Genomic DNA, 27,056 nt, shown 5'->3' on the forward strand with positions numbered 1-27,056 from the left:
GTTGTCTTATTAAAGTCAAATTGCATGTTGCAATATCACCTACTTACAATTTTTATGAAAAACAAAGATGGTCTTGAAGAGAAAATCACTCTAAGCGGCTTATTGACGAAAAGCTTAAAAATAACTTGATTACAAATAAAACTTAAAAATTGTTATGCAAATAAACTGTATTTTGATTGCACACAACAACAGTTTCATAGTGTACACTTTTACATTTCAAAACCGGCACGGCACGCATATCATTGATAACATTCAAAATAAGTAAAATTGCTGAATAAAACATTCATTTATTTAAATAAGAGATTTAAGTAACAATATTCCATTATTGAGATTTCAGTTACAAATAAGTACATAATAATAATTAGAATAATAAGGCCACGATTTTCAGAAAACCTGTATAGTACTTGTGTACGTACACAGGAAATTAGCACCTAACTATATAGTTTAACTTTCTCAAATCAGAGCGTTTTTCTGGCAAAAGGTCAGATCAAGAGTAACTACCCTAAACCGACGACCTTGCACGAAGTAGTGATGGAATTGAATGAAGCGAAATATGTCTGCAAGGATCGTGGCAAGTGAAAAGTAGTAATAGTTAGCCAAACATGGACCACGTCTTACAAAACCTCAGTCAACAATAATTTTTCATGATTAGAAACCATTCAAGTATAGGACATTCTAAAATCACAGTATTAACAATTTGGTATATAATCTTTAGAATAAAAATACGCTAAAATATCACTTGTTTTTGTGAAATTCACGGTTCTATAAGTACTGTTATAACTATTCTTAAAAATAAATTCGATTTGTAAAACTAAAAGTGTTAGAAATTGTGACATTTTCGGTGTATTAGGTCGGGGACGCGTAAAACTCGTGGCTATGGAATGCATAAATATTATAGTTATTTGTAGGAATGGCACGTTGTGATTTATTGATCAGATATACTCGTAACATTACCACCGCAATAATACCGAAGTTTTGCGCGTCCCGAGTACTACAAACAGATCCATTAGTTTTTGTAGCGACAGTCCTAGACCGTGCTTTTTGATTCGAATTATCAGATCATCTTCATATCTATAGTATAGGAACGTGTATAATTAAATCCTATATCTATTACTAATTGCATCAATTTGAACTTGTAGGCGAACTCTGGTGCTTTTTGTCGTATCCCTGAAAACAAAATATTGTGATATTTAGTGCTTACCGATGGTTTTTGGAGAGGGAAAACATCGTGAGGAAACCTTAAAAATATCTAGTCGCCTGGATTAGTTATGTTCAAAATTTAGGTTTAGACGTTTCGTGAAAAACCTTATTTACCCAATCCAGGATTATGGTCAGAAACACACTCCGGCCTCTCTTTTTCTTCGGGATTAACTCTAAGAGGAAGAAGAGTAAACATACGGGTTGCGCTGTGATGGTGAACGTAATCCAACTGCACCATCAGACCCGCATCCATCTGATATTGAGACTAATCCGCGAGTGGAGACCACGTATTGGAAATGTGGTGCGGTCCATCTCGGAGAACGGCCTCCCGCGAGATGGACCGCAGACCTGGTGAAGGTCGCGGGGCAACGTTGGATGCAGGTTGTTTCTAATAGAGCAGGGTGCAAATCATTGAGGGAGGCCTATGTTCACCAGTCGACCCCCTCTGATACACAAGATGGTGCCTGATACTGGAGGTGACCTGGGTAACACCCACCTGGCGCGCGACGGCGCCGAGCGAGCCGGCCATGGCGCGGCCGGTCTGCCGCACCATGGCGCGCAGCACGCCGTCCTCGCGCTGCAGCAGCACGTGCGGGTGATCGAACTCCACCATCTGACCCGCGTCCATTACCAGCACCTGTTCAACATTCACATTTTTTATCAGCACCATACATATGTACACAAAATCACACCTCTTTTCGAGAGGATACGACTTGCTACGGAAGTATAAAGTTGTAAATATTTTGTCTTATTTTAAAAATAAATATACTTCTGCACATCTGTGTGTGTGTGTTATTTTTACTCCAAAGAGAGGGCCATCATCATTAATCTATTTGATAACAATATCCTGAATGCAGAATAACCGTTATGATGAGGTCACTCATTTAAATCAAATTTGGAAAAGAAAAATAACGTGACCTGATTCATAATCGTGAAATTATGAATTTAGATCTAGATGAGAAATAAAAAGACCATTTTTTACTTTATTTTTAGTTATTAGTAAAATATTTACCTTATCCGAATCCATAACGGTGTGTAAACGATGAGCTATTGTAAGTACAGTGCACTCTGCGAATTTGTTCCTTATTGTAGTTTGTATAAGAGCGTCGGTCCTGTAAATAGAATATAATAGACACATTTATTTACACAGACAAATCGCACAGATTAAACTTGCCCCAGGGTAATTTCGAAACTTGTAATGGTACACAGGACAGTATAGCTGCAGCACGTGTACATACTGCGGGTCGACGTTGGCGGTGGCCTCGTCGAGCACCAGCAGCCGGTTCCGGCGCACGATGGCGCGCGCGAGGCACACGAGCTGCCGCTGGCCCACTGAGAAGTTCCCGCCGCCTTCAGCAATGCGAGAGGAGAGTCCCGCGGGCAGTTCCATCACGGCTTCTTTCAGCTCCACCTGGAAAAATGTAACCACTTTAATATGACAAGAAAATTGGCATACAGAGACATTTTGCGAAGCAGACATTTGCATAAGAGGCATTCTGCGAGAGATATTTTATGACCAGGGAACATTTTGTAAAAGAGCTTTTGAGCATAAACTGTCAAATGGTTCTGATTTCGACATCCTTCCGACATCAGTAACCTTTTTAAATTCAAGTACGTACCTCCTCCAATGCCTTCCATAGCACCTGATCGGGGTACTCGTCAAAAGGATCAAGATTGTGTCGCATGGTTCCTGAGAATAACACGGGTTCCTGCGGGATGATGGACACCCGGCTACGAAGCTCGTGTAGCCCCAGTGTGGAGGTCTCCCGCCCGTCGATTATTATCTCGCCCTCGATTGTTGCCAATCTAGAGTGTCATGATAATTCAGTTTTAAAAATAGAATGATTAAAAAATTTTGCATGAAGAGAGTTATGAATGTAGATGAAGCGAAGGAAGTATGCAGAGATCGTGGCAGGTGGAAAGAGGTAGTATCTGCCTACCCTTCCAGGAAAGAGGCGTGATTTTATGTATGTAAGATTATATTAGGATCATTCTTGGTAACTACTGTACTGTACATATCAAGTTCAAATTTATAGTAACACTTCCGACATTCAAAAATTATGTAACGTGTCCAAAAATATTTTTAATTTGGAGACCAAAAAATCTATAAGTAGTCCCGATATTATTAGGTATTTTTAGGCAGAGATACCTACTCCTCCGGGAAAGAGGCGTGATTTTATGTATGTATGTATTCGTTCGTATTATTTGAACTTGTAAGAACGGACATTAACCGTTTACGGTTTCTGTCTTTGCACGATTATTACAAAAATGAAAACTCACCTAAAAAGCGCGTTTATAAGCGAACTCTTCCCTGCTCCGGTTCTGCCAACAATGCCGACCTTCTCCTTTGGCTGTATGATCAGAGTTAGGTCTTTTAACACGGGTGGTTCCCCAGGCGCGTAATACAAGTGAACATGGCGGAATTCCAGTCGGCCCGACTCCGGCCAAGATGGCGGCGGCTTCTTCTCCGGCGCAGATTGCAAGGGCGGCTCCGATTCGATGTTTGAATATTCTTGGATTCTGTTGATACAATTGTTCGTTTTAATGGTTACGGCAATAAATTTTATGAAACTGTTCCTAGCTCCTCTAACAGGATGTGTTAAAATGTATCACATGTTCACGAGAAAAGATTCAGTAGAATAGTTCTACTGGAAACCACATCAAATACATCAACTGTATGGCGACTCTGTCTGATAAAGATACAAGGGCCTATATGAATAAAATCATGTGACCACATTACCTTTCCACACTGGTCATCTGGTTTTCCAGCTCCGTGGACTGGCGCATACCCCACTGGAACATGCCGGTGAGAGCCATGGCCTGAGTGATGGCTAGGCCCACGTTACCGCCATACTCATCTATAATTCAACACAAATTTGGTAAAACTCTTACTTAGTAGATGCTCTGTGTTATAACGTACAGAAATCATTACTGGATTGTAATCATATAATAACCTGGACTCTTTACCAGGGAGGACCAAACGTTAAAATGATGACCAAAGAGCAGGATAAATAGGCAACAAACTCTCCTTTACTTTCAGAAAAATGTGCAATTATACATATAATGTTAAACCTTACCTTCTCCCATAACTAAAAAGCTAAGCGTGACCACTCCTATGTAAACAACGCACACGAGGTCCAGCCAAAAGCCAAATGCACGGGAACTTGCGATGAATAAATACCTTGAAAAAAAAAAACATTTGAAAATTAAAAGTTTTTAAGAGCCTGGGTGACCGAGCTGTGCTTGGTAGGTGTGTCATGGTAACATCAGTAATGGTGATTCAATGCATATACCAGTTACAGTCCTCCCATGAAAAAATGAAAAAAGGCCGTGTAGTTTCATTTTAATAGGACCATTTAATCTTGCCCATAGATGTGGTATTATGTGGCTCAAAGAATAGATTGACTTCCCATAGCACAGCGAAGAAAACATAAAATGCACAATAAACCGAGGGAGAGGCTGATAAACTTGGGATTCTTCTTTTTGGTGATGGGCTAGCAACCTGTCACTTTTTAGTATCAATCAAACCATCCAACTGAACATGACCTTTAAGTCCAGGCTCTTTGAGATATTTGGCTATGTTAAAGAATTTTGCTTACTTACCAAGCAGAACTGTGCAAGTCTTGGTGATTATCGAATTCCCTTATAAGAGCCTCCTGAGCACCAAACGCACGTATGGTGGTGATTCCTTGCAGAGTCGCGTTAAGGTGGGAGAACACCGGGCTTCGAGCTGGAAAGATAATGTTTCCATTATATTACACTCAAACAAATGTAAATGCAATAATAGTGAGAAGCGTTTTGAATCCAGAAAAGAACGTTGTAGTGTTTTTATTTATTTTTTGACACACATTTTCTTGTGGATACTTTATAAATGTATAGAATTATTTATTACCTTTGGTGATACGTGTCGCTTGATTATTGGTGAAAAGCTTCAGTTTAGCATAAATGTTTAAGAGTATACCTCGAATGGACTGAGGACCTAAGGAAACCCCACTATGTTGAACATCCAAATAGGCGCAATAGATAAAATTGCAGTATAACTGACATAGCACACACTAGAGAGTGGCCTCAGAGATGACTCACTCACACCCTCGAGCCGCTTGATGCTGGCGAGAGGGACAGGCAGAGCCGCAGCAGGTAGACAGCAGCCGGTATAAGATCACAGTGCAGCACACTAGAGAGTGGCCTCAGAGATGACTCACTCACACCCTCGAGCCGCTTGATGCGGGTGAGAGGGACAGGCAGAGCCGCAGCAGGCAGCAGCCGATATAAGATCACAGTACAGCACACTAGAGAGTGGCCTCAGAGATGACTCACTCACACCCTCGAGCCGCTTGATGCGGGTGAGAGGGACAGGCAGAGCCGCAGCAGGCAGCAGCCGATATAAGATCACAGTACAGCACACTAGAGAGTGGCCTCAGAGATGACTCACTCACACCCTCGAGCCGCTTGATGCTGCGCGAGGACGACAGGTAGAAGATGCGCAGAAGGTAGAACACGACTCCGATCACCATCGTCGGCACCAACAGCCAGTAGTTCACCACCGCCACCACCACCACGATACCGATCAGCGAGAGGCCGATCTGAAAAAAGATGATATTTATTCATATTTAGTTCGTTAACCATTGTTTCTACTCAGGAAATAAGCGTTTTTCCGATTGAAGACCTTGAAACTGAGGTCCACTAAAAACAGCATATTTCTGTCACATTTCATATGTTGGTTTGTGCTCCACTACTTTAGTGTGACACGCCTTTTAAACAACTTAACATTACCATATTGTATATGCCGAGCTTGCATGAAGAGAGTTATGAATGTGGATGAAGCGAAGGAAGTATGCAGAGATCGTGGCAAGTGGAAAGAGGTAGCCTACCCCTCCGGGAGAGAGGCGTGATTTTATGTATGTATGTATATTGTATATATGAGTATACCTGTAGAACATCCAAAAGTGCCGCTGGCAAAACTTCGTCCACTGCTCCCATATCCTTTGAGAATCTATTCAGGATTCTTCCAGACGGATTGACGTGGAAGAATCTCATGGGCGCCCGGGTGATGGCCTGGAACATGTTGTTGTGGAGCCGGGTGGACGCTCGCATCGCCATAGAGAAGAACATGAACGAGCGCAGAAGGGATATCACTACAAGCGCGACCACCATGCCTAGAAATCAATATTATGATATATATTGTAACAATAATAAATAAATATATACGGGACAAATTACACAGATGAGTTAGCCTCAAAGTAAGTTCGAAACTTGTGTTACAAGATACTAACTCAACGATACTATATTTTATAATAAATACTTATATAAATAAACATCCAAACCCAGACCAAACAGAAAAAGTTCGTTTCTCATCATGCCCTGACCGGGTTTCGAACCCGCGACAAGCGTATTACCGCTGCGCCACAGAGGCCGTCAACAGATAAGACACTAATTTAACGTCAGTATTACTGGAAGCAGGCGAAGGATCAATCATCCCCACAAAAAAAAGCAATCAGAGTGTGATACCTGACCACGAAGTGTTACAACGAATATCAAGTCCTCGTAACAATAAATGCACTTCACGAAGCGCATTTGTGTTAATTTACGGGGACGAAAAACTAAACACCAAAGTCATGCGATCTTTAATATCAGAATTAACAATAGGCATTCCAAACTTTCCCAACACTATAAGAACATTTAAAATATATATTTTTTTAAATATTTCAGGGCTTAAAGTGGGTTAAAAGGACAAATTCATAAACTCTAAAATAGTGTTTCACATTTTGTTGAATTACCTGTGTATATGTAAATACAGTCATATCTAGACAAGTCAAAACTACTGTAGTACACGTTAGAAACAAGCTTTTCCTCATAACTAGTGGCAAACTCAATTGGACCGGTCTGATTGCTTTTCTCCATCGTAGCCAATACCGCTGACGGGTTTTCTTCCTCCAAATTGACCCTGTAAACAAATAAGTAATAACTTTAAATATATACTGACAAATTACGCAGTCGGCCAGTAGTTCCATTACAGTCTAACCATCCTGTTATAAACTGGTTAATAACTTATTTGTCTATAATAAATCTGTCTATTAAAATGTCAAAATGACTTACCAGAATCCAGTCCACCAGTCGAATCCTGAGCCCAGCACCTGCGACACCACAGCGACGAACGTCATGAAGGCGACGAGCAGCGGATGCCCGCTGGCGCGCAGGTAGGCCCCGTACACGGCGCCGGACACCGCGCCCGCCGACCGCAGCTCCGCCTCCGTGCGCGCGTCCTCCGGCGGCGCTGTTGCCGTCAGGTTGTCCATCGAACTCACCTGTGCGCATTAATACAGTCATTTTTTATTTATATACACGTGCAACGTATATAATCACAAACATTGCGTCGAAGATGTCCAGGTCAAACCAGAACATGAAGACGGTGGTCGCAAAAAGAGGAGATCTACTCGTAATCTAACGTAGCACTACAATGTGGCCAGTTATAATGACCAATGAGCTAGTCCTAGAGAAGACATTTATTAAATGTCGAGCAGGATCTGGATGCGAATTATTAAACAACGTTTGCGTTTTAGATTTTTACATCTTGTTGTAGGCCAGCAAATAAAGTTACACGAAGATTATATACCTATCGCCACATAATTTACCGAATGTATGCTCATCTGCCGCTTTCTGAAGCTGCCTTGCAATACAGCGGCCGCAGACTCCTCCGCGTCTATTGGTTGTTCCGCGGCAGGCTTCACCTGCTCCTCTTGGTTCCGGGCGAGGAGAGACGCGAAATCAAGACCTGAAGCACTGAGTGTTTCGAAGTCCCCAGCCGCTGCGATTGCACCATTCTTTAGTATGACGATCTGGAAACAACGGGAATAAAATAAGAAGATCGTTCTAAACATCGACTTCCAGTAATCGTTGCAAGCCTTGGTGCTTGTTCACGCGATCACGTCTATCATAAAATGATAAAATCTTAATAGGCAACAAATCCGCTGTCGTTCAAATGCCGTTTATTGACATGCAAAACAAAACTGAATAGTATGCCTAGCTCGAGTCTCATAATGGCAGAAGTGATAGGTTTCTACGCATTTATTTTTCATAATTTTTGGACTATTAAGTATTAACCCTCACAATGTCTTCTAGAAACAGATGTATACCTGGTCGACGTCCCTCAGGAACTGCAGCTGGTGAGTAACAAGGATCCTCGTAGTGTTGCGGAGATAGCCGACCACACACGACTCAAACAGATGCCGGCCGACGTGGGCGTCCACCGCTGATAAAGGATCATCAAGTAGATAGATGTCCGCGCGTTTGTAAACTGATCGGGCCAGAGAGATGCGGGCACGTTGACCTGAAAACCAGAAAAGGGATATAGCTTGACCAGAAATATAGCGAGCTGAACAGAACTAGAACAGAACTAACGCCATTGATGCGCTAGTTCTGCGTTTCCTATAGGAACACAAAACGTAATTTCATTTAATTAATAATGAAGACAATAGTGGACTATTATCTGTATGTTTCATAAGCCTTGTTTTGCTTTGATTTCTTATGCTCGTATAATTTCTCAGTTCATCTCTTCAAACGCAAAAGATTCGTATAGGAATTTTTCGAATTTAGTAATTTTAAGCCGGCAGCGATAAGTAACAAAATTCGAAAAACCTCTCCTAAATTCGAAACTCAATACTGGAAATTTATAGTTATTTTTACCTCCACTAAGGCTAACTCCCCTCTCTCCGACGACGGTCTTGTCCCCGTGTGGGAACATTTGGAAATCCCGGTCCAGCGCACAACGACGCACCACCGCGTTGTACCGCGGACGGTCCATTGCCTGACCGAAAAGAATGTTCTGACGGACGCTACCTGTAATTACAACAAGACTGTATGGAGTCACCTGACAATAAGAGCCATAACTTTGTTGATTTCTAATTTTGACGATTCAAAACGGCGCGCATTCAACTTTTTACAGCAACTCCGATAGGGTTGTCAGATCTCCTATTTGATTTCTTATATTACCGGTAAATAAACGTTTAAAAAATATGTTGAGAAGAGTCACGCGACTTCTGCCTGGCCTATAGTTAGAAACATGGCCATCTAGGTAGGTTATTCTTTTAGACAGCTAATCTGACCCTAGTTTGTATATTTTATCTATTTTATTTTACCCTTAATAGGCAGAAATTTACACTTAAAAGGAGGATATATCCGTTCTGTGCGTCAACACTATTAATTAAAAAACACAAACCTGCAAACAACCACGGCTCCTGGCTGGCGTAGGACACTGTTCCTCCAACGTGCAAGCTGCCCGACTGCAGCGGCAACTCTCGCAACAACACGTGCAGCAGCGACGACTTGCCGGCGCCTACTGGACCGATCACTGCTATTAGCCTGGTGACAAATGATATCTTTAGGAGGAAAAAAGATATATAGATAGATACATTTTGGGGCCCGTTGATAGTCTGTCTGTCTGGATTTTTGTTATCATACCAACTAATTGGAAAGGATTCTTAAATTTCATATCATCTTTCCACAAGCTTGCACTTCCGCAAACATGGAACTGATCAACAACTATTTTATAGACAAAATAATCACAAAACATCAGTCAATTAAAAATAATATAATATTCTAACTTCAAACTCATCGAGTTAATTCCAGAATCGAATAGCGTGCGTTGGCAAAAACATATCGATAAAAAAACAATATTCTCAATTTCAACTTACTTGCCAGGCTTGATGGTGAGCGACAGATCAGTGAGTGTGTTCTCGGGATGTGACTCAATCCATTTGGCCGTAGCGTGTTTGAGGCGCACGCCCCGCGCGTCTTGTTCCACACGCGATAACAATTCCTGTTCGTCTTCCTCGCCTGATTCTAGAGGCGCTAGATTTACGTTACCTGTACATAAGTTAGTATATTTTATTGTTGGTGGACTGGATACAAATATATCATGGCTGCAAAACTAGAGAAAAGATACGACTTTCACTTAATAAAGGGATATAAAGTTTAAGACAAAAAAAAATACTTTTCCTTTATAGCAATGAATTTTTCCAGATTTTGAGAGTCATATCTATACTAATATTATAAAGCTGAAGAGTTTGTTTGTTTGAACGCGCTTATCTCAGGAACTACTGGTTCGAATTGAAAAATTATTTTTGTGTTGAATAGACCATTTATCGAGGAAGGCTTTAGCCTATATAACATTGCGCTGCAACTATTAGGAGCGAAGAAATAATGGAAAATGTGAAAAAAAAAACGGGGATATTTATTCATCCTTCAGGGCTTCAATGATGCCCATAATGACTATTCCATGCGGACGAAGTCGTGGGTACAGCTAGTTCTACATAAGCGACTCTTCATTTAACAATCAAGAGACAAAAAAATATATTGGTAAATATGATTTACCGTTCCCTTTCAGTCCCTCCACATCCACCTTCGTGTCGGCAGCTGAAACCCGTGGCGACTCTTGTGGCACGTCCTGCGGCACCTCCAAACTCTGTTTATCTTTTACGATGTCATCTTTACTGTCTTCTTTCTCCACCTTCGTTTTGCCAGAAGTCTGTATATCGGCCAGCCCGGGCACTGGCTTACTTGTATCTTCGTAAAGCATGAAGCTTTGCAGTCGTTTGATTGATATTGTGGCTTCGGCTACTTGAGCAATACCTGAAACATATTGTATTTTTTGTTAAGAATGTAGTTTTGTAAAAAGAAAACGAACTTAAATATGTGAATTTGGTTTTTAAACAAAAATGTGTAGATGAGCTTGATGTGTACCTACAATAGACATATAATGAATAGAGTTGACTCAAAATTTGATGAGACAGAGATAAAAAGAAACGAGTGATACAAATAGAGGAGCATTGTGAAGTAAACTCACCTTGCGGGAAGAACACGGTCATAGTCTGTCTCAGAATGTTGTAGAAACTGGTGATGACGAACACTTGCTTGGCGGTGATGTTGTTGTGAACGAGCACGTACACGATGATGGAGCAGTACAGACAAATCCGGGTCATGAACATTATGAACGACGTGAGAACGCCGCGGATGTACGACGTAGCGCGGATCTGCTTAATTTCATGCCTGTGAAAGAACAGCCAAATTAAAAGCATACCGACTTTTTAAAGTTAGCAGTTATGTTGGTTTTAATGAAATATTTCAAAATTATATATCGAAATAAGGTCAAAAGTACTCGAAACCGCCGAGCTTGCAACAAAGAGTTATGAATGTGGATGAAGTGAAGGAAGTATGCAGAGATCGTAGCAAGTGGAAAGAGGTAGTCTCTGCCTACCCCGGGAAAGAGGCGTGATTTTATGTAGGTATGTATATCGAAATAAAAAAATTGTATGAAAGTTTACAATGAGTATGTAGTTATTGTCCACGCAGTTAAATGAACAAACCTTTTACGATAACCCAAAGGAAGAGAAATTTCATAGCCTCCATTCAAATGTATAATTTAAGGTAAATTGTGGGATGGTTGTCAGCTCCCATCATTTTCATACATAAAAGTATGCGTAATTTATGATTATGGATTGTGTAGAATGAAATACTTACTTTCTCGCTTTAGCCACCAGATCAGCAAAGGGCTTCTCCCATGTGTACATCTTGATGACCTGTATTCCTGACAGGATCTCGTTCATAAGACGCACTCTCTCATCAGTTCTTAGAGCAGTTTTTAACCGAAGCACAGATGTACGTTTGCCCAAATACGCTACGGATAAATATATTACACATAAACAAATTGTAAATGTTTAAACCAGTTAGTCGTGCAGTTTAATCATTAGGTTTGTATATTTAGATGTAGTTAACATATAGATCGGTAAGAACGTAGGTACATATCGTACCGGTACGTACCGGTTTATGTAAATTCTATAATGCAACTATTTCTGAACTGAACTTTTTTATTAAAGTCCCATAGGTCAAGACTTACAATAGACACAAATAACCCAATAGATTAGTACCTACCTAATATTAAGAAATTATTAATTAGGTAAATAATCCTATGATGCCACAGTTAAATAATTTTTTCAATGTCTGAGCATTATGAAAATAGTATTTAGATAAGAATAAATCTATATTAAGTCTTTTCGTGCTCCCAGTAGCACCCTATGCCACTTTGCTCCCTTTGGTCCGTTTTCCGAAATTTCTCTTTCAGCATTTTCCGGTCTGTATAGTTTTCAATTTTGAGTCTATCATATCATCTTTTGGCGACGTCTATTTAACTGATATTTAACGATAGTTTAAAAGTATTAGGTTAATAATCTAGTTTGAAGCAAGTTAATTAGTATAGACACTTTGTAATTAGTGTAACCGTTAATAATCCTCCGTTATACTGTTATTATTAGTTTGCTAACAAGTAATTTACCCTGTTGCAAATTAATTTAACATTTGATGAGACTGCGTTACTAGACAGCTACTGTATGTACGCTTGTTTTCTGATAAAAACGTGTTTGCAGTGCAATTATTTTCATTATGCTTAAAGCTTCGATAAATCATTATTCATTTTGGCAAAGAACATACAAATAATTAATTGATATTGAGCTAAGGTGATAGTCCTCTTGGAACTAGGGCTTCTTTCCAGAGTGATGTCGCCGGGACTAACACTAAAATGGTCATGAGTAGACTAAAATCAGGTTTTTTGTGTTTCAATCATCTAACAAAATATTGATACACATTTTATTAGACGCAAGGTGTTTAAAAAGTACAAAATACTTTTAAGGCTCAGATGATGGTGTTGCTATTAGACTGAAGTATTATTGGTATTAATAATTAAGATTGAATTGCTTCACAACTCACCTTGTAGAGGTATGAAGAGCAACATGAATCCGACCCCCACCACCGCCGCCCAGCTAATCTCCAACCACATAAAGTACGTTATGATTACTGTGGCTAACGGCCCGATCCATAGATAGTGTAAGAAGATGATGGCCACGTCAAAACGGTTCACGTCATTGGATAACAGATTTACTACTTGTCCCACTGTTGTTTCGCCGAGTGCAGTTTTGGACAGTCTTAGCGACTGCAAAAAAAATATGAATGTGTCTCTATTACTTTGATACCACTTCATTTACAAAATGATTATTTTTTATCACATTTTTTACTGTACATTAAAAAGTCGTCTAAACATTTACCTTTCTGTAAATTAATGAACAGCAAGCAACCCTAAACTTCATTCCCATGTGAAGGATGGCCATCATGTACGGATGTACTATGAACACGTTGAGCGCCGAACACAGAACCACTAAGGCAGCGTACACATACGCTTCTTCCCTGGCCACCGAGATCTGCCCGGGACTGTAGTACTCCACTAATTTGCCAAGGAACACTGGCTGTGCTATCCTGCGATGAAAAATATATGTTATCCATGCTTAATATTATAAAGAGAAAAGATTTATTTTCGATTGTAACGAATAAACTTAAAAACTACAGGACTGATGGCTGGACTGTTAGCCCTGTTTACCCTGTTAGGGATAAAGACGTACTATTAAACTGATTTCGACGAAATCTTAAACAGATATAGACATCCTAACATGTTCTTTTTTTTCTGGAAATTAGCGCAAGAGGGGACCCCCGCTTGAAAGCTAGTATAAAATACATGCGGGCTTATCACACAGATTGAACTTTCTCCAGGCTAATCAGAAAAGTTGGCTTTCAATCACGGCCTGACCATGAAACGAATCCGGGACTGAACCACATTCAGAGGCAGATACACTATACACTGCGCCATACATAAATAAGAACAAACGTCTTTCAGTCAAATAAGGAAGCCACTAAGGCAAAAGGCAGAGGATGATTGATTATGATGGAAGAAACGCTTCATTCATACAAATATCACGTCTATAGTCTCCAAAACACGCGAAGGCCACGGTCAGCTGCATGGTTTAATGATGGAATTACAGATAGTGACAGGGCTAGCCCATCGCCAAAGATGGATCCCAAGTTAATAAGTCTAAACTTCATAAAGAAACAAACAAAGAATAATTTTCAAAAACAAGCAATTTAAACTTGAGAGACTTTTAATTTTGAGGCACCGTGCCGTGTCGCCGTAGTCGTCGTCTGAGAAACTTTTGATGATTCCTAACGGCACCTTGATTAACTAAGTTCTAATTAAATTCAAAACAAGTCTAAATATAATAACTTTTTGATTTAAATTATAATAATAAGTAAATAGTCTGAGCATTGGTTAATCGGTTAACCATAATAAACCACAGAACTCTTTTAACTTGTCACAACGTGGCGCCAATTTCCAATGGCAAATGGAAATTTCCCTGAAGTTAAGTCACCGGTAAAAGAAAAATAAAGTAGTTTGAATTGTTGAAGTAGTTTAATTGAAGAAACCTTTAAATAATAAATAAAAATAAATATATATGGGACAAATTACACAGATTGAGTTAGCCTCGAAGTAAGTTCGAGACTAGTGTTACGAGATACTAACTCAACGATACTATATTTTATAATAAATACTTATATAGATAAACATCCAAGGCTCAGGCCAATCAGAGCAAGTTCGTTTCTCATCTTGCCCTGGCCAGGATTCGAACCCGGGACCTCCGGTGGCCTCACAGAGGCCGTCTTTAGTAGAATGATACAACAAAAATATAATAGTACGTGACATACATTATGGCAAATACTAATTAACCTGCCAGTACTCGCGCTTCATTTTGGGACACCAACAGTCGCGTCGGGGTAGATAAGACCCATATATTATTTAGATGATTTAAATCACAAGACATATATTTTTTAATGAAGTAATGTATTTGTTACAAATTTAACAATAAAACAAGTAATATAATTTGACATTTTAATTTCTTTTACTGGAACAATCAACTTTATCTATAATAATAAAAATGTGCTAGAAAAAAGTTACTATTAACATTTCACTTCAAAAAACTTAGATAATTATTTATTTTTATTAATAATCAACAACTATAATTATGTTTTTATTATAGTATCTGAGTATCTTCGTTTAAAAAAATACTTATAAACAATTAGACAATCTTAGTTTTATAACAATCAGCCTCAAAATCTATCACAAAAAAGTCCTATAAAATTACCAATCTTAGAATAAAAAAAAATTTTTGGTATGTTTTTTAGACTCTAATTAATCTTTTTTTTGCAATTTTCACACACAAACATCGTATGATCTCGGCAAATAAATGCCTGACAGTAATGGCACTGAGTCTCGGTCTTCCTATCCTTTTTAGGGGGACAGAGCGAACATTGACCACGAACATTACTACCCCTGATGGTAGAGATCTTTTTTGAATTTGTGGCATCACCAAACTCAAAGCTAAATCTTTGAAAAATGTTTTTGGGCTTTTTTAGCCTCATTGATCGGACCAGGACGCTCTCTGATAATGTTGTGGCTTCGCGTCCGTACTGATCTGGGCGGTTCTTCAATATTCCATTTAATAACTCCATTTTTAGAGACGTAGTGTCCTTGACGAATGTAGTTCAATGGTACATCAGTTAGATCAGTTCTTCTTTGAAATAAATTATCTGATGTAGGTACTGGATTTGAAGATACAAACTCAGTAGATTCCTCTTCCGAACTTTGACAAGAATTACAATCATGTTCGTCCATTTCTAGGTAATCTTCGATTTCCGAACATTCTTCCCCTTCGATTTCATTTTCATACAATATTTTTTCAATAGTCGCGGCATCTAATCGCATACGAGACATTCTGTAAATAATAATAATGATTTATATTTTTAATAGTAATAAAAAACACTTACATGAACCGTCGCGTAAGGGTCTAAACGACCCATACTCACTTGACACGTCCGTCCTGTTCAAACGCCGCAGGCGAAATGGCCGAGGTGGGGGGTACGAGTTCACTATGAAGTCACTTGAAGGTACCTAGCGCGGCAAACTAAAACTAATAATATTAGAGAAATTACGGATCAAATTCTGTAGCTCTGGGTCTTTTCGACCCATGCGCGACTACTGGCGGGTTAATACTAAAACACGTCTATCTCAGCTTTATCTCAGGGTCAACGTTTATAAAAATCTAATTTCGCGCTGGATATTAACTCTTCAGCTTCAGCACTATCTTGCGATAATTAATAAACAAGGAAATACATATAAAATCAACGAACTAACTTTCTACACAGCTTAATAAATCTATAAAGGGCTTAATAGTGAGTCAAAATTACGAAACAACTAAAATGAAAAGCTTTATTTTTTATCAATCTTCACCTCTACTTTTAACAGGTAGTCGTACCTTACCTGTATACCGTATTGTACCGAAATAAATTGTCGTCTATTGAGCTGCGCCCAAGGGTAAAGAGCTGCGCCCATACAATGAACTTTTAACTATTCTACATCTCAAATAAATATTTACATACAATGCATCTGAATAACTATTTAATTATTAGTAAATCTCACTCAATAACAGAAGTATTAAGTATCTCGGCTCTCTCGTACATAACTTCGTCTCGAAGACGAATCAGCTTTTCGCGCAACGTCCCGTGTTCAGACTGGCTGAAATAACTTATGAAATGACCAAGGAAACGGGGCTGGTGGATTCTGGGAAAGGAAGGAAAATAACACAGGATTCAAAATAAGAAGAAGGAACTATTTTAACGAGAACGACCGGATAAAATAATTCCATGGCTAAATGCATATCACTGATGATTAACAGTAAACATAGAATTGTTTATTAATATAGACCATATCTTATGAGTAGTTAAGTATTATGCTTGTAATATTTGAAGTAATGACGTGAAATCTGGGGTGGTAAATTTTTATGACTTCGAGAACTCCTTGCATAACTAAGTCAATAAGTCACCCATCCTTAGATATCGTCTAAGTCCATATACAGAAATATATGATCAAAGCCCATCCCACATATCCGCTATTCGTTATTTCCTTGTTCAGCAGCTGTTGACAAACTGCCGACTCGAGCCATAATGGCACAAGATTGAATGAATACATATATCATTGATTGCTGAGAATTGTGCATGTACACTAAACGCAATGGAGGTTTCAATAGGACGAGCAAAGTTCGTTACACACATGATTCACACACATTTTACATATACCTACTTGTTAAAGAAAAAAATAACCTCGTCAAAGCAATTATTGATTATCTCATAGATTTTGTAAGATTAGTCCGTGAACGACTTCTATGTGAAATGATACATCGAAATAATTAAGAAAAATAAGATTTATAGGAACAAACACGCGGGGAATAGTAGAATAAATAAAAGGATAATATCAAGACCAAGCAATGGATTAGGGATGATGATGATGATACATATGAGTCGTTTCACAACTATGCGTAATCAATAGGTAAAGAAGTACCTATAAATAACATGGGAACCAGAACTCACATGTTTGTTGCGCAATCGTATGGGATTACGCAACACCACGTTAATTTCTAAGAACTGAAATTATATTATAAAATTGTTTTAAAGTGGACGAAATAAATAATTATGATGATTTTAAACAAAGGCATTTTCTCATAAGACGAAATAATCGATGTCATTGTACAATAATTGATATATGGGAAAACCCTTGGTAAACAATTAATTTCATCACAATTTCTTTCAAAATAATATTTTATCGCAGTACGATTGTCTCAGAATAGTTGCCAGTCATGAACAAGATGATCCTTAACTTTTTTCGTCAGAAAGTTTTACTTTCAGCCTAGAAAAATGGAGACGTGACGTTTCAAGAAACCTTGACCCAGCGAGCGCCTTGCCAACTGCTACCATGCGAAGCTAATTCTGTCCCAGTGTTTAATTATTAATGTACGAAAAGTTTTCAAAGTTACATAAATTACCTACTCCATCAACTCATTGAACTTAATTGATTTTCAATAAATCCATACATTAAGCGATTGTTCAATAAACGTTTAAGTTTTTGGGTTAAATAAATAACAATTCAAATTTCATGCTGAATCTTAAAGATTAAATATATTGCTAAAAAAATAATAGTTATTTCCCCTCTATCATAAAAATCATATATCAATTTCCAAACTAGAACTTATCTATCTCAAACTTATGTAGTGTAAGGGCGCGTTTATATGACGCGGAATGTTACAGCGTGTCGGCCGCGCGACGAAAGTATGGTGACCGCGCGGCGGCCGCGCGGTCAGGCCTGGTGGCCACGCCACTGCGAACCCGAACCATTTCCAGTTGATCTTGGTCTTTCTTAAAATTCACACGTGTTCGTTATGAGCTATTTGACTAAGAAGAATAAAATTATGATTGCATATTACTTGTACCGACAAAGCAAAAAGAAAGAAAAAAAGAATTGTAGAAAATTTTGGATTCATCCTATTTTAGCACGGCGAGAAGAGTTTGGTGAATTTCATACGCTATACAACCAATTGCGAGAAGATGAAAAAGAATTCGCAGATTATTTCCGAATGGATGTTAAAACATTTGATAAACTACTCAACTTCATACATGATAAATTGAAGCACCAGAACACTAACATGCGGGACAGTATTACCCCCACAGAAAGATTAGCAGTGACATTGCGGTAAGTAAATAAATAATAACAATTACTTGGTCAAGTGGTATTTATTAATCATTATATATATAAATTTGTAAGGCAGACTATATATTTGTAAAATCTAAATCGTCGATACTTGAATTGGATGGACTGGCAAAATTGTATTGCTCTCCACCTACGGTAGATTCGGACTCTTCAGAATAAGATGATTGTTGTGTTGTCGGACGTCCAGATCCAGCAGCAGTAGTGTAACCATACTGATAGGTGCTTTCGTATGATACATTTTCGCCTTCTCGACGATACGTAGTCTCGGGTGGTGGAGTAAAGTAAGGCCTTTTCGAACCAGCATTCTGGAGCTGTTGGTTTTTAGCTTTTATATTTCTCACAATAGACATCACCTGGTACTGAAACTCAACAGTATCTTCATCATTGAATTGTTCAACAGTTGGTAAAATTCCTTTAAAGAACGACATCATACGACTGTCTTCTTCTTTTTCAACAGAGTCCATAAACTTCATGAATTTTGCATCCACATCACTCAATTCTTTATTTTTCGTATTTGGTTTACTTTTTCCTGGCTCAGAATTCTTAAAATTTGAATTAGTTTCGCGGGGGTTGTATATTTTCTTTAAAAACAACATATTATCATAGTATGGGTACTTATGAACTTTTTTTGTTGCAGATCCAGATTTGTTTTCCCTCATTTTCTTTTCGCATTTCATCCACCCATCTCGCATATTTTTCCATTTCTGAATAACTTTTTTACCTGGAATTTAAAAATAATATTCACATTAAAAAATATAGTTATTTTTAATTCGCATGATTCCTCTTTATGTTTCATTATCAGGAAACATGTTAATTAATATTAATACTATTAGTATAATTAATTGCTTGAAATAAGTTCCTTAATATCATTTTATATATTTACAGGTACTTGGCAACAGGTCACACGTTTGCCGATTTAAGATACGCATTTAGAATTGGAAAAACAACATTATCGTTTATCATTAAAGAAGTGTGTAACTGTATATGGTCAGAACTAGTAAACATATATATGAAAATACCATCAGAAAATGAATGGCTGAATATTGCTGAAGACTTTGCTGTTATTGCAAATTTTCCCCACTGCCTAGGTGCTGTGGATGGGAAGCATATCAGAATAATTAAACCTACAAAATCTGGATCAATGTTCTTAAATTACAAACACTTTTTTTCTATTGTATTAATGGCAGTCGTTGACACCAATTATAATTTTATATTTGTAGATATTGGTGCATATGGCAAGGACTGCGATTCAAGTGTTTTTAAAGAAACTGTCTTTTGGAAGAGACTGCTGAACAATACACTTAACTTACCACAGCCTGCTCTGATTCCAGAGACTAATTTTCAATTACCGTACGTATTTGTCGCGGATGAAGCATTCGCGTTGCACAAAAATGTACTGAGACCATTTAGTGGTCGAGAACTCAATGAAACAATGTCAATATTTAATTATCGTCTTACTAGAGCAAGACGTTATGTGGAATGCGCTTTCGGCATAATGGCCAATAAATGGAGGATCCTCCATCGGCCTTCAAATGTATCTTTGGAGCTCACAGTCGACATTGTAAAAACCTGTTGTTTATTACAAAACTTCATACATAAAGAACAGGGCATAGGTAATTTAATTGTCGATTCAGGCTTTGAACTACAGACACTGTCACGATCAGAATATGCAGATCCTTTAATAGCAGACAATGTTCGTCAAAATTTTGCTGAATATTTTGTTTCTCCTCAGGGCAGTGTACCATGGCAAAACAAATATATATAGATACTCAAAATTATCAAATCACTCGTTTATTGCAAGAATATCACAGTTAAAAAACAATTTTAAACTTAACTCAAATAATATTTTTTTGCGATTTATGATGATGATGAATGTTCACAATTTTTTAATTACCAAATAAAAGATGGAAAACTTACCGTATGTGTTTTTTTCCCCAATTGGAAGGTCATTGAAATCTTCTTTTATAATTGAACATAGGTCATGCCAGGCTTTTAGTGTTTGACGTTTATCCTTATAGGATTCGCTTGTTTTATCCCAAAGGATATTTCTTTCTTCCACTAAAGATATCAATGTCTCAGGATTGATACTCAGTTCATCCATCTTCGAAATCACGATGTCCGCGCGTCACGATGTCTACGCAAGTCCAATGAAAGGAGAATGCGGGGACGCCGGCGCGGGGCGTACATCGAGAACATTCGAGTGATTCGAGCGAGACGGCCGCGCGGCCGCCGTGTGATCGAGGAGCGAACGCCGCGCGGTCACCGCGCAGTTAGTTACTCAAAATTAATTTCAACTTTACGTCCTAGATAATAAAACATAAATTTGCTATAACTGAACAGTTAGTACGCGGCCACCGCGCGGTCGCCGCGCGGCGGCCGCAAGAATTTTTTCGCGTCGTCTAACTGCAGCCTAACGTAAGTACGAGTAATACACGTACATCTTTACTCAGTGACCACAAAGAAACAGCCACGGTCAACAGATTAAAGACCTAAAGAAACATGTATTCTGTGTGTCACCGTGAACATTAGATAACATGTACTCCTACTAGATACCCGACGCAAGCCGAGAATGCCACGGTCGAGGACATTAGCACAAATGGCACGTTTTAATGTTTGACGGACATTTTTGCATATTGGACCAATATTTTACTCATCATCATCCTCAGGGCATCCGCCCTTTTACTGAATAGTTTGCAGAAGACAGAAAAAATAAGTTTTATATTGACGGAGCCAGCAAGTAATTGGCGAAACTCTTAAAAAGTTTGGGTTCCGCTTGAAAAAATTTGGAGACATTGCCGAATTATTAAATACGATTTAGGTTTATTAGTATCAGTAAGTTTTTAAGTTTAAATATTATTCATACGAACACAGGGCAATGCCTTTCTTTATATTTTCTTGTTATGGACCTACTGGAAGAAATTTCTTTAGAAATAAGTAATGCACGTGTACAAAGTTTCTCCTTAGTCTAGATTTTAATAGGGATATATACTGGCGTCTAGATGTACTCGTATGTTTTTCGTTGATGTACATAAATATATAAATAAATGTGGAATTAAGAACCAGGAAAATGAAAAGGAGTGATATTAATATGCTGTCCGCATATGATGATATTCAGTCTACCTAAATAAATGACTAACTTTAGATATCCGTATTTATTTTGTTACACACCAAAACAAATACTGTTCTTTGCTACAGTTTAATTTGATTCCAGATAAATTTGTTGATAGGTATGTTACAGTGTGTTTTCAATTAAATAAAGGAGTCCTTTTTTTAAACGTTATCCATTCTCCACAATACCAATTTAATTGTTTCGACATGTATGTTTTCTGTGTATATGTATATTATATTTTACTATTACTACGATGACAATTAAAGATAGGTACTAGAGCAATTTAAAGACTGTAGCGACGAAATGAGTTGCATAATGGAAGAGTACTACCAGGAAGCGACCTTGTGGACGATTTTCGAGTAACCGTAACATTTACTCACCTTCAGATAGGTGTAATAAATCATCAATTGTTTTACCAAAACAATATAGTCTCTAAACTCAAACAAATGTTAGGTACTTAAAACAATTTTTAACACACATAGTTTGTACTCAAACTAACCACGAAATAAAAATGATCATATTCCGTCAATTGAACTGATCTAGGGAGATAATAAAAATCAAACAATTGAAGGAAAACATTATTATAGTTCAGTAAATTTTGTTGATTTTAGATTTAAGTTATCACCCTTTTTGCTTAAAAAATGCCTACTAATATTAAATCTTAATAAAAGTGTTCACTTTTAATGATAAATAAACTTTTAGAATCATCCTATACAACAATATTACTTATAGCATTCCAAAACAAACAGTACCATCTATATCAGTTCCATATCACCTGTATAAGTAGACAAAATACAGTGGAATTCTAAAAAAATATCACAATTAACATACACAATCAATATTTACATATTGTTAAATGGTCAATGACATGTTCTTAAAACAGCATCATTTTGTTTCACTAACACGGTGAATGTATTCTGTAGGTCATTTGCGATAATTACGTAAGTAAATATTATTAAACAGATTAAGTGTACAGAAGCTATGCAACATATTGTGTAAGCAATATGTTTTTGTTTACTTAAGTACACGCCTTAATATGTCTAATGGATTTTGGTATTTTGATGACACATTGGGACCGGTGAGTACCTATGGATACCTACCATCGTAATGAATCATACCCAGCAAAACATAGGTCGGTATTCTGAAATACATTCTAATCTTATTTAATATATTTGAGTTCGGTGTCTAGCGAGTTTAAGACGCGGTCCTTTGAGAATAAATTTGAATAAGCTAGATTTATTCATTAACTAACACAAGTAGCCAAGAATCTTAACTATTTTGGACGCACCGTTTCATCGGCAATCTATAATTTAAATACCTCTACCAATAAATACAAATTTGGGCACAAAAATGTTAAAAAATAGGCATTTTTGTTAGTAATTTTTATCTATTCTGTTTTGCGAAATATAAAATCCCTTTTCAAATAAATAGATTTACAATATAAATATTATAGTCTTATTTTTATTGTATTTAATTATAGAAAATATCCTTTCATATTGCTACTTAAACATTCACGCATAGTCAAAGATTTCCTATCGAATCTTGGACGTGATTTACGCACGTGGCCGCTCGCCTATTTCCGATAAAAATTATCTCCACAGCATTGATATAGTAAATGTAGATTACGCAAGTATAATGACAGATCACTGATGGATAATTTAAAATAAGGCAAGCTTAGACGATGAAAGAATAGTACGTTTTGGTATTCTAGACTTTTTATAGCTCTTATTTAAACAAAAATACATGAATATGGATTATGCCTCATTCACAGAGGAGTAGACAGAAATCTGTAGGGAACCATTTGTATGTGTTGTCTATTCTATGTGATATCATTATTGTATTTACAATCAAATAAAGATTATTTATTATTAAATATTATTAACTGCCGATGCCGCACAAACGCACGAACGTGTGATATATTGAATTCGGGCAGCTGCTAGGAGTATTTTATCAATTATTTACAAATAAAGTCTAGAAATATGACATAAATTTTCTTGTCACTTTAAAACTAAAATAACGTTAGAATCTCATTACAGATTAAAAAATCTACTAGATTTTCTAAAGCTCATCTCCATTAAACCTGTATACTGAAACAACAGTTTATGAATAAAAATCAATAGTTATAGTTAAAAATATTGATGCCATGTCATTTTATTAATTATGTGTCCAAATGGGCAACATAATATAGATAAGAAAATTGGGGCAAAGGAGGAAGCATACAAGCAATAAAAATACTTTAATAACTTACCTTATGCAACATTCCATAAACAACAAAACAAATCCGTACAACATGCACCGGGCCGCATATGCTCTCAAGATAACTCTGAGAAGGCTGGGTGTTCTCTTACTGCCTGCCCTGGCCACTTCCTCCTCCCAGAGACGGGCAAATTTATCTCCCAAAGGACCTGTATAAATGTTTCAGTTTCTATTAGAAAGAAGAAAAAAATATGCAGGATTCGATACCCCAAATACCTCAAAATAAGTCTTTTATTATGTGTTTAGTCTTGTAGGTATTTATAAGTTGTGAGATGCTACCATTATCCACACCATGAGTTATGATTAAAACTCAACATAGTTTCTACCCCTTAGAAATACAACTTTTACTAGCAATGTTATTTTACTGTTTTTACTGTTATTACAGCAATGTTATTTCACATAAGTGACAGTGATGCATAACCTGGGTTACCCATGTAATTTTTTACAGGTGCAACTAAGGAACATACCTTTATTAAGTAATCTTAAAAAATATGCCATCATAGATTTAAACATTTAGCAATGGAATATTTTGTTTAAGAGTATTATATGCCAAATGAATAAAAATAAAATGAGAATACAGTATTTTTACCTGAAGAATGTTCATCCAAAGGTTCATACAGATCATGTTCTTCCATCTCCTTTTTGAGGCCTCCCCAAAAAATTGGCAAAGTCCATCTAAACAATTAAATTGATTTAAATAATGTTTGATAAAATATGTATATTCAATTCTATGTTTAATTTGCTGAAATATATAGGCCCTGTAGATGTGATAGCTCCTACCTTTATTTTTTAAATCAGTAAAATCTATTCTGTGACTGTCAAAACACAAGTTTAGATAAGAAAATGTAAGCTTTAAGTTATTATAACTTTAAGATATACATAAATCAGGTGGACTCTATACCATGTGGCATTCTCTTACAGGTGGTGCAATTCACAAATGCAAATTTCCTAATAATATGCATTCATGATAATATTTAATTTGATTGTATAAATTGATCAAAAAAGTACCAAGTGAATTTCCTCCACAAAATATATAAACAAAACCTAAAAGATCTGTTTGACTGCTCCACATAGACTCAAGAAGGGAAATTTCTACATAAAACACAAAAATCCATTATAAAAATACTTGTACCTATTTTTGATTTCATGTCTGTGATTAATAAACACAAAAATTACTGGACTAAGACTGAAATTTACACAGGAAGCCCCTGATGTATGGAACAAATAAAAATACTTACGCAAATGTTAGGGAAGATAGTGGATTGGCACTTGCTCTGGGATGTGACGGTCGACTTTTCTTTTTATTTGACTCCATTTTAAGGGATCTATAAAAAATAAATAGATACTGATAAAGCAGTTAGTTACTTAGGTACTAACTTTTTAGTTAACTTATAATTTTTATAAGTTTACTAAAATAGTGTAGGTAGAAGAAAAATCACTGTTATTTTTTAAACAAATAAATAAAGCAATGAAACAGCAAAGAATGAATTTTTTTTTCAACTTACTGGATATGCTATAGGTCCCTTATTATGTGATGTTCAAGGTGGGTCACAAGATGTCATGGAATACCATTGGTATCCACCTATGAAATAGGTACCGGTCGGTACCACGCGAAATACCTATGAAATTTTGTCTGTGTACTTTGAAAATATTCAAAACAACAAATACAATTATAATTTACTTTACGTAAAATTCTGATATTTATGGAAAACGTATTACAAAATTTATGTTCGCATGTGGATGGAGTCGGCAATATTATATATTTTACAAAAAATTATCACCAGCGACTATTTTAATTACATAAAAGACACATAAACCTATAGAAAAATGTATATTTGAATAATTCGAGACAAATTTACAAGTTGCCGACAAAAAGACAGAACGAGACAAGACAAAGAAAAAAATTCACCGTCAATGACTTGTCACCTCGTCACTGACCACTGACTGACTGAACTGACTGAACTGAACTGACCTAACCCTGATTCTCATTCGTGCGTGCCCAGCCAGCCAAGCGAACCTACCTACTCACTTTTCAATTTCTTCCTGCGACTTGTCGCAGCGGTACATCATTGATAAAAATGATTATAAAGCTACTTATATAAAAAAAGCAAAAGTTTTTAAGAATAGATGTGTGGTTGTGTCTCTTATAAGGAAAAAACTATTGAATGGATTTTTATGATTATTACAAGCACTCTTGTGAAGATAGAATTTTTTTTTCTTTTCAACAACTTCCCTAGTAAAAGACTGCGAGCTATTAGCATATTATGACATACATATTGACTTACTTGACTTAAGGTCCTATGTCCCCTAGCTGGGGCAGAGGGCATCCACACTGCGTCGCCATCCCGCTCGGTCTTGAGCTTCGCGTTTTATTTCGCTCCAAGTCTTCCCTAGATTCTTCACCTCTGCGATGATTGTCCGCCGCCAGGTCTGTTTAGGGCGGCCACGTTTACGCTTTCCTTGGGGATTCCAGTCTAGGGCTTGTCTCGGTATTTGTTCGGGGTCCCTTCGGAGCGTGTGGCTGATCCAGTTCCATTTGCGGCGTTTGATCTGCTGGTCGATCGGAGTCTCACCGCAGCGTTCCCACAGGTCTACGTTGGAGATTTTCTCAGGCCAGTAAACACCGAGAATACGGCGAAGACAGCGGTTAATGACGACTTGGAGACGGTGCGAGATGTCTTTAGTGACCTTCCACGTCTCACACCCATACAGCAAAACGGTTTTCACATTGGACCGGAATATTTTGAGCTTAACTCTCCTAGTCAGTTTCCGTGATTGCCATACAGGACGGAGCTGTGCGAAGGTTGCTCTTGCCTTAGCGATTCTCGAAGTGATGTCCTCTTCGGTCCCTCCAGTTTCCAACACTACACTACCGAGGTAGGTGAACTTGTGGACTCTCTCCACACCCTCTGCACCGATAAGCAATGGCAGGGAGCCAGTTGTCCCGCACCTCATTTCCTGGGTCTTCCTGATATTATTCACTTTTAGTCCAACCTTCAAAACCTCTCGTCGTAGGTTGTC

The 27,056-nt window shown here is 37.5% G+C and overlaps 3 protein-coding genes across 5 annotated transcripts; 1 reads left to right on the top strand and 2 right to left on the bottom strand.

Moving 5' to 3' along the window:
* Window positions 1-173: 173 nt before the first annotated feature.
* On the bottom strand, window positions 174-26,029 carry LOC106138414 (ATP-binding cassette sub-family C member 4). Of its 3 annotated transcripts, XM_060954355.1 has the most exons (28): window positions 25,945-26,029; window positions 25,541-25,654; window positions 25,274-25,360; window positions 24,625-24,710; window positions 24,028-24,184; window positions 13,293-13,500; window positions 12,958-13,180; window positions 11,716-11,872; window positions 11,042-11,244; window positions 10,570-10,827; window positions 9,891-10,062; window positions 9,416-9,558; window positions 8,884-9,036; window positions 8,334-8,527; window positions 7,833-8,036; window positions 7,297-7,505; window positions 6,978-7,144; window positions 6,130-6,356; window positions 5,633-5,783; window positions 4,804-4,930; window positions 4,278-4,381; window positions 3,941-4,058; window positions 3,481-3,720; window positions 2,820-3,006; window positions 2,439-2,611; window positions 2,213-2,312; window positions 1,697-1,837; window positions 174-1,167 (listed from the first exon to the last, which is right to left on the bottom strand). In XM_060954355.1, the coding sequence occupies exons 3-28, from the start codon at window positions 25,348-25,350 to the stop codon at window positions 1,123-1,125; spliced, it is 4,224 nt and encodes a 1,407-aa protein (XP_060810338.1). In that variant the 5' UTR covers window positions 25,351-25,360; window positions 25,541-25,654; window positions 25,945-26,029; the 3' UTR covers window positions 174-1,122. The 3 variants fall into 3 exon arrangements, with proteins under 3 accessions (XP_060810338.1, XP_060810339.1, XP_060810337.1); XM_060954356.1 differs by lacking the exon at window positions 25,541-25,654 and having other exon boundaries at window positions 25,945-25,991; XM_060954354.1 differs by having other exon boundaries at window positions 25,541-25,987.
* Window positions 18,229-20,594, top strand: LOC106143239 (uncharacterized). Its single transcript, XM_013345262.2, has 2 exons — window positions 18,229-18,652; window positions 19,556-20,594. The coding sequence occupies exons 1-2, from the start codon at window positions 18,342-18,344 to the stop codon at window positions 20,433-20,435; spliced, it is 1,191 nt and encodes a 396-aa protein (XP_013200716.1). The 5' UTR covers window positions 18,229-18,341; the 3' UTR covers window positions 20,436-20,594.
* LOC132904345 (uncharacterized) lies at window positions 18,446-20,771 on the bottom strand. The gene is made up of 2 exons (XM_060954358.1): window positions 20,588-20,771; window positions 18,446-19,391 (listed from the first exon to the last, which is right to left on the bottom strand). The coding sequence occupies exons 1-2, from the start codon at window positions 20,769-20,771 to the stop codon at window positions 18,730-18,732; spliced, it is 846 nt and encodes a 281-aa protein (XP_060810341.1). The 3' UTR covers window positions 18,446-18,729.
* Window positions 26,030-27,056: the final 1,027 nt, after the last annotated feature.

Source organism: Amyelois transitella, chromosome 4, assembly GCF_032362555.1.
Source record: "Amyelois transitella isolate CPQ chromosome 4, ilAmyTran1.1, whole genome shotgun sequence".
In the NCBI taxonomy this organism is placed as follows: domain Eukaryota; kingdom Metazoa; phylum Arthropoda; class Insecta; order Lepidoptera; family Pyralidae; genus Amyelois; species Amyelois transitella.

Bases quoted from the DNA above. Each gene is read 5' to 3' on its own strand.
- LOC106143239 (XM_013345262.2), top strand. From the start codon at position 18,342: ATGAGCTATTTGACTAAGAAGAATAAAATTATGATTGCATATTACTTG. The intron at 18,653-19,555 runs GTAAGTAAATAA...ATATATTTACAG, and splicing joins AGATTAGCAGTGACATTGCG to GTACTTGGCAACAGGTCACA.
- LOC106138414 (XM_060954355.1), bottom strand. From the start codon at position 25,350: ATGGAGTCAAATAAAAAGAAAAGTCGACCGTCACATCCCAGAGCAAGT. The intron at 11,873-12,957 runs GTGAGTTGTGAA...ATTTATCCGTAG, and splicing joins GCTCTTCATACCTCTACAAG to CGTATTTGGGCAAACGTACA. The intron at 4,382-4,803 runs GTAAGTAAGCAA...TTTTTTTTCAAG, and splicing joins GACTTGCACAGTTCTGCTTG to GTATTTATTCATCGCAAGTT.
- LOC132904345 (XM_060954358.1), bottom strand. From the start codon at position 20,771: ATGGATGAACTGAGTATCAATCCTGAGACATTGATATCTTTAGTGGAA. The intron at 19,392-20,587 runs GTAAGTTTTCCA...TTTAAATTCCAG, and splicing joins TGGGGAAAAAAACACATACG to GTAAAAAAGTTATTCAGAAA.